The 8,167-nt window shown below is 38.0% G+C and overlaps 1 protein-coding gene across 2 annotated transcripts in view; it reads right to left on the bottom strand.

Annotated features, from left to right (window-relative positions):
• Positions 1–302: 302 nt before the first annotated feature.
• EXOC3 (exocyst complex component 3) overlaps positions 303–8,167 on the bottom strand; it is a 39,293-nt gene continuing 31,428 nt past the window's right edge. For both annotated transcript variants that reach the window (XM_075921541.1, XM_025179715.2), the window contains exons 9-13: positions 7,525–7,675; positions 5,677–5,799; positions 3,649–3,810; positions 1,817–1,944; positions 303–1,021 (exon numbers count right to left, since the gene is read on the bottom strand). In XM_075921541.1, coding sequence (XP_075777656.1) covers positions 850–1,021; positions 1,817–1,944; positions 3,649–3,810; positions 5,677–5,799; positions 7,525–7,675 — 736 coding nt within the window. In that variant the 3' untranslated portion in view covers positions 303–849. The remainder of the gene's footprint in view (positions 1,022–1,816; positions 1,945–3,648; positions 3,811–5,676; positions 5,800–7,524; positions 7,676–8,167) is intronic.

Here is an 8,167-nt window from a genome sequence, read left to right as displayed (position 1 = left end):
TAGGAACACAAGAAACAAAATAAACCAACTTGGGGGAGAAGAGGTTGATGACAACTACAAAACCAAAAGGTGACAGGCCAGTCTGTTCAGCTAGCCATAGAGCTATTGCCAGCTGCCAGAAGCATAAACCAGTCAAGCAGGATGAGCCAGCCAGTTCCTGCCACAGGGCAATATTTTGTTTTCCTTCCTTTTTTGGCACAGAATTCACCTGGAGTACTGAATTATTAATCCCTTTTTTGGCATTTAAACCTTCATAGTTACAGGACTTAAAAGGAAGTGAATCTATATAGGTTCAAAGAACATAGTGTTTAAGCTATAACATTTTATTTAATTTAGCATCTGGCAGTGCTTAATATACACTCCGTGGAAGTCAAATGGATGAAAAAATATTACTGTACCTTAGGTATTAAATTCTTTCATTTATTCACCCTAGAACCAAATTATATACTAGCTAGTTCAGTCATTTTATTAAGCCATTTTTGAATTTCATAATTAAATTTTCTGAAATAATTTTACATCAAAGTAAATACACAAAGTAGTAGGTTAAGTAATTGTGAGAAAATATATTTGTTGATGGTGCCTATGGCTGTAACACATCAATAGTCAGTACAAAGTACTCTGGCCATCAGAAAATTTAATTCTTCAAGCAGCCATGCTATTGATTTCTACAGCTGGTTATTTCCAGGATCTTCATTACAGCTGTCAGCACCAAACATTTTAAAAAACGTATATCTAGTAAGTAACATTGTATTAGGTGTCCTTTAAAGTGACATTGCCAAATTTGCCTTATAACATTCAAATATGTTGACCCCATACCAAAACTGACACATGAACTCAAGCTTATCACAGTTACTTAAGAAGTTTTGGCACACTTAGTGTAGGAACGGTGATTTCTTTAAAAATTGGCACATAGTTAGGATTTGGTTGGCTTGAACCTTGGTCCAGAGTTTCAATGATGGTCTGTTTCATGTCCCTGCTGGCATCTCCTCTTACTGTCAGCAAAGCCGCAATGTGGTCATCTCTGCCAAACAAAAGTACAAACCAGAAATGTCAGTACAAGTAATGAAGCACTTGTCACATTTTCCTTGACAAAATATGTTAGATCACAAATCTTCTAGTGTCCCCTCTCCCCGCCAACATCTTTTCATTCAGTGCCAGAATACCTTGGTACTTAGTCAGACTTCCAGGCATTCAAAAATTGTGCTCACAGGTTAACTTTTCAGTCTCTTCATGAAGAATTCTCACTTCGAAACTATGATATGGGTGTTGTGTAATACACTATAACCTTTGTATTCTGGGTGTGTCTAACTCAGGATCCTGGCAGGCTCAGGTGGATGTGGCTCTGTATACTGCTGCTTCTCCTCTCCCCCTGATGAGGGAGCAGCAGCCCAGCGACATATTCTGCTGGAGGTTTTTACCCACTGCTCCCATAGCGATGGGGGACACAGAGTTCCTGGTAAGTGTCCTGCCCTCATCCCGCTCCTTTCCTGGCCTGTCACAATCATTAATCCAACAAACCCTGTTGCACAGAGTTGCTGGGTTAAAGAGATTCAGTTGTATACATTTGTTCTATATTCCCAAAATATGTCCTTTCATATGCCAAAGTACATACCCATCCACACCACTATCACAGGTGTTAAATTATTAGCATTTTATTATATGATCTTACAAAAAAGTTGATTAAACCATACAATCGAAAAAAAACCAATAAAGGATATATATACCCCACACAAGACTACTCTCTGTAACCTAGGATTAATCTTAAAATAATCAATACTGGTAAAACTCAAAAGCTAAGAAGTATGAATGGTATTACCTGATGTCTGGGTATTTACTAACTAATGTTGAGACTTCCAGATAAAGCAATGAAGGATCAGTCAGCTTGATAACTTCTGCAATGGCTACAATGATGTCACAAAGTCCTTCGGTGTCCTCTCCTGATCCCTATAAATTGAACAACAAAAAACATAGTCCATAAAAACAGCCAGACTGAGTCAGACCAAAGGTCCATCTAGCCCAGAATCATCTAATAGTGGCCATGCCAGGTGTCCCAAGAACCAGAAAACTAGCTGCTGGTTGCTCTCCCTGCTTAAAGGCTGGGGAAAACATACTATTGCAGCTCTTCCCGATTAAAGACTACAGCCCTAACTGCTGATTGACTTGCCCTGCTTAAAGGCTGGGGACATAGCCTACCGCAGCTTCGCCAGATTGCAGGCCTGAACCTTAACTGGTGGCCACCCACCCTGCTTAAAGACTAGGTGAATAGATAGCTGCACTTTGTCCTGGTCACCAGCCACAGTCCAAATTATGTACAGACCACCCACCTTGAGGGATGAGCCCCTCTTGTGTGTTGTTAATTCCCCCTTCCCCCTACTCTTTTTCTGATCTAAGAAGGCTCTGGCAGATGCAAATTGTAGGGAGGCATGGGTCCCCTCAGATGCCAATGCAAAGGGATGACTCTGCCAACCTACAAGAGCCAATAAGATAGTAAGTCAGAAAATATCAATCTCATTCTTAATGATTTCCAAAATTCTGTTCACTTTTTTGACTACTGCTGCACATTGATTGGATGTTTTCAGAGAACTATCCCCAATGACTCCAAGATGTCTTTCTTGAGTGGCAACAGCTAATTTAGACCCCATTATTTTAAGTATATAATTGGAATAATGTTTTTTCAATGTGCATTACTTTGCATTTATCAACACTGAATTTCATTAATGTAGATCTTGCCTCAGAGTGTTACAGCTAACTGCAATGTGGAATGGATAAGGAGTCAATATGTTGCAAGAAACCATTCAAGTGTTAAATGCCCACCACAGGACAATGTAGGATTAGTGGACTACAGGTTGTTGTAATGAGTCATAAATCCACTAAGTGCCCTAATTACAACTATGTGAATGAAACCAAACTATCACAAGGTTCTTGAATCTACTCACACAGAAAAGTGATTAATGATAGAAACACCCAGTCGTTCAGGGGCAAACACTTTCACAAAACAACAACACCATAGTTGACCTGTCAGTCCTCATACTCAAACCTGCACAACACCTTCAAAAGATGAGTTTGGGATCTGAAATTCATATTTGCTGGCTACAAAAATCCTGGGCTTAATGAAGACACTGGATTTATGGTTCATTATTATAAACTGTAACCCACTGATCCTTCTTTGTCCTATGACTGTGCAGGTATTAAATGCCCACTTCACTCTGAATGGTCTCTAGCATCATATGTGACCTCCTTCTCCATCCCAGCTGTGAACTCTGAGTACCTATCCCAGACCTGACAAGGACCTCTGTGTAAGCTTGAAAGCTTGTATCTTTCACCAACAGAAGTTGGTCCAATAAAACATAATACCTCAGCCATAATATATGGTAAGCTTGTGCACAACTGCATTCAGCTAAGAAGTTCAACAATACAGCTTAAATTCATGCTCAGAATTCCAGAAAGGATGCAACAATGCCCAAGAAAACTTAAAACAGAAAATAGAAAAGAAGTCTCTTCAGACCAATTGCCACATTTGAACACTTTGCATATCATGCTTTAACCCAGAATTAAATGCCTTTATATATCTTTAATTTATTTTAATTGTGCATTTCCAATCCTTTATTAATAGATAAATAGAACATAATTGGAGGGTAAAATACTTACAGCTGCTAACTTTTTAAATAGAAATCTGAACTGGTCTGCTTCTTTGATCATTCTTTCTGCACCTTCTTTTCTCTCTTCTGCATTCTTGAAAGATATACGTTTTAACATAATAGCCCTGATGTATTCCACAACCACTCTACGATGGGCCTCAATAGTCATTTTCTAAGGAAAAGAAAGATTAGAGTTGTACCAGGTAATTTAACAAATTACAGATCTGTACAGAATTATAATCAGACTTTTAAAATGTGCTTCTACTTTCACAAATTGGTCAAGGTAGCTTTCCACGACAAGTGACTGCAGCAGCAGTAAAAGATTCTTGTAAGTTTTAAAAGGCTGCTTTTGCTAGTGGGGAACATCATAAACAGCTGCCGAATGTTTGGATCAAAATCTGGTTTCAGATACACAGATGAAAATCCAAAATAATGCCAGTGAGTTGCACAAAGTTGTTCTAGATTTACATCAGATTAACAGAGATAAGAATCAGGCCTTTGTGCCAAAGGAAGGGCCAGATACTGCTAAGGTGGAGGCAGTGGAAATAATGATGAATGTGGACTGTTTAGAAACTCAAAAACTCCCATGGAATGATGTAAATAAATGACAACTTAAGAGGAGCTTTATACAGACCCTACTCATTCTCTCCTAAACATTTACTAACGGTTTCCACAAATGGATAAACTCAGTGTCCTCCAGACTATTGGTGACAAGGAGGTAAAGTGCACTGTGTCTTCAGTGATGAAACGTCAGATGGTGGTTTTGAGAGAACAGATGACAGTAAGGGTCTGCTGGTTATGAAAAGCCATGTTGGCCCAAACCTCTTACGATGAGATGGTGGCTAGAGTTGTCAACAAGGGATTGGGGAGGGAGGCAAAGGGATCAGCTGTTCAGGTTCCAGCGATTTAAAAGGGCCTCAGACTCTGGGCTGCGGCTCCTGCTGCTCCTACTTCAGCAGCAATGGTGGCTGGTAGGGATGTAAGGCTACTGGTTAACCTTAACCAGTAAATATCATCCCAGTAAGGGTTAAGTTACCCGTTAACCATTTAATCATTCACATTCCTAGTGGTTGAATCCCCAGGCTCTTTAAATTGCTGCTAGAGCCCTGTGCAGCGGTGAGATTTGGGTGTCCCTAGTCCAACAGAAGGTTAAGATGCAAAAATTGTCTTTACTGGGGCTAAAAATCATTTATCAGAAGGACTCTCTGACCAGTCTCTTCTAGTCTCTTGAGCCTGAAAAGTAAGGGAGGCATAGACTACACGTAATTAGGGTCCTTATTCCAATCATACCAAATTATTAGAGAATGCATCAGATTTTATGTTCAGTGATTTTTCCTAAACCCTGACTCTGTCAGCTTCAGACATTTTATTTTGATAAAGGAGGAAAACTCGGTAAAATTATTTTAACTCCACACAACTGAATTAAAATTAAATTGATTGAAGGGAAATGTCCAAGCACAATATTTAAAAGTAAAAGATAAAAAGTAGTTTTGAGCTACAGTACAAGCAGCAGTTCAGAGATCCATCAGCATATAGAAAAAACAGGAGCTGAATTGGGACATTATACTATAGAATTCCACTCTCAGCAGGAGGTGTATGGCCTCAAGTAGACTGATTGCTTTATACTGGTTCTGGAATTTACAGAACATGCAATTCCAAGGATGTACTGTAAATGCACAACTTTAACATCAAGACCAAAATCTGTCTGCATGTATATTTATAGACACATACATATATACACACAATATATACACACAGAGATATATAGATTCATTATAACACTATTTTACTGAGTCCAGATTTTCACAATATTAAATTCCTGTTCACGTCATGGGTTAAATCCTTTAGACCTAACCTTCCTTAGGAAGAGTTAATAGGAGTCTAAGTTAACAAAGGAGACATGAGAAAATTAGGATTTAGACTTTGTTATAGTTTTGTTTTTACTAATAAGCAAATTGTTATTTTTTCTCAATTACATAAATTAACAATATAGTCAAAACAATCTGACTTGATACTCAGAGAATTGTTAGCAAAATACCTTTTTATAGGGTTTTTTAATTCTTGCAAAATCATTGAAATAATCCTCTACAGTGACACAGATAGTGTCCACAGCATTAGATCCAATCAGCCACTTCTTTGTCATCAGCTCATTGAGATGCGGCTGAAAACAACAATGAAAACTAATCAGAACATTTTTGAATGATGCTTATCCCCACACTTCCATCAGATCTTAAAATTAAATTCAGAACAACAACAGGTAACAAAGTTTATTCCATAAATGTAGACCATTTCTAAGTCCTTCATATGAAAGAAGTAAATACATATGCAAATAAATTATACTGGCAGTAAAAAGTATACTATTGCAATGTTAGCTTAAACTATAGTAAGCAGCTAACTACTGATTATAGTGTTTGCTTTGTGATAATCTACTGACAGTTTTAAGGCATTTACTATGGATAAGGTAACTGTGGTATTGTGCTCTAAATAAACACAGAGATGAAAAGAACAAAAATTATCAGCCCAAGATAACTGTACCTTTTAATCATTTTTATACTTCAGTATTATTTGTCCTCTCCTGAATGAGCCATGATTTACTACTACAAATTCCTCCTCTGTCCACACCAAAATCAGTGATTCTTTCCCGACTACCTCTACCCACTTACTATCTTTTGCCTCTGAAGTCTTGATTCATCATTTTCCTCACTAATAAAATACAGTATCTTCTAAAGAATTATTCTCTCTCATACGAATACTGTGAGTGTTCACATAGGGAGTCAAAAAATTGTGAGAAGGGGCATGCCTGGGGAATTCTATGGGCAATTGCTAGTATGGAAGGAGTTCATTAATAAAAAAGGCCTGCTTGAACAGCTCCTAAGGTTTATAAAAAAAAAAAAAAAATTACGTAAGCCTTCCATGATGCATGGGTACAGCTTGTGGTCAAAACACTTAGGCTATGTCTACACTGCCGGGTTTTTGTGCAAGAAGTCTTTTGCGGCGCGCAAAAGAACGTTGACACCTCAAAGCACATCGCTTTTGCGATGCACTTTTGCGCAAGAGAATGGCCATCAGAGCACCTATGCTTTTTCAGATAGGCTCTTTTTGCACAACAAACCCCGTAGAGCATCCACAAATGCCTTTTTGCACAAAAGCTGTAGTGCAAAAAGGAGTTATGCCTCATAGAAAGAGGTATACCTACACCTCAAAAAGGAGGTATACCTACACCTCGATTGACTGTAGATTTTCTTGCACAAAAATGCGCTTGAGGTGTGGATGCTCTGCGGGGTTTTGCGCAAAAACCTTGTAGTGTAGATGTAGCCTTAGAGAATATGGAAGTCACAAGTGCTATTGCCAGTTTGTTGCAAAGCAGCAGAGCTACACAGCCCTAGAGGAATCAACTCTTTTTTATTCTCCATGTTTTTATTTAAAGAAAACCCATCACATTCCAAGGGAAATATTATACAAGAAAGTATGTTAAAGATGCATGTTTCAGAACCAAAAGTTAGGAAATGCCACAGTTAAAGATGCAGACACAACTTTATCTCCTTCTCCAACATGTGCTCAATACAGTCTCACTTTGTGATCTTAAGTTATTTCCCAAATAATGAAATATATTAGCCTTTGTTTTCCCTACAACTAGTGACACTCTAATGTTATATCTATATGCTAGACACACTGTCTCCTCAAATCATTTGTGTGAAGTATACACAAATCTGTATTTTTACATAACATACTACACATATTTATACCCTGCACTGGTGAGGTTGTTGACATATTGCTAACATGCAATACAAAAACCACTCAAGCAGCCAAGATAGATTATTAATTAACTACCTTATTCCCGAATATCATAATAAAAAGGCTCTTTTTGGAGGAAAAAAGTTCCAACCTCTAAATCCATGAAGACTTCATCTAGCAGGCTAGAGCATCCTTCCTTGGCAATGGTATCTAAAATTACATCCATGTTTGCATGGCTGCTTGACAATCCCTCTTCCATTTCATTTTTCAAGTATTTCCTTTTCAAACTGATTATAGATTCTCTGTGATAAACAATAAGATTTTTCAGCATCCAGTCTGACATGTATAGACTAGTACACTGTTTTTCATTGTTATTAAATTGCATTTGTGAACTCGTGTATATGCATGAATGACATTGGGCAGTATTGTTTTGGGAGGATGATGGTCTTTGTAGTTTGCCCTGGAGGTCATTATTCCAGCACCCAGCTATGTCCCTTTAATGGCCAGCTTAGCCACTGTGTATGTGTGATACTCTTCTACAGATAGAGGCCTGGAGGGCCAAAGAACTGGTTCTGAGTGTTTGAGTTCCTTGAGCTCTGAAGTAATAGACAGGTGGGATATCAAGCAAACAAAATATGGTATTGGCACCAACATTTAGACCCTCTATTTTCTAATTTTTTTTACTAGAGTCAGTTCTCAAGAAGTTGGTTTGTCAGAAGTGATTCCAGTCTTAGATTCATGCTGTGAAATGCAAGACTGGTGGATAATATGCCAACTATGCATGATTTAATTAA

This window comes from Pelodiscus sinensis, chromosome 2, assembly GCF_049634645.1.
Source record: "Pelodiscus sinensis isolate JC-2024 chromosome 2, ASM4963464v1, whole genome shotgun sequence".
Lineage (NCBI taxonomy): Eukaryota > Metazoa > Chordata > Testudines > Trionychidae > Pelodiscus > Pelodiscus sinensis.
The sequence above is the reverse complement of the archived record's forward strand: the minus strand, read 5'-3'. Positions and strand labels throughout refer to the sequence as shown.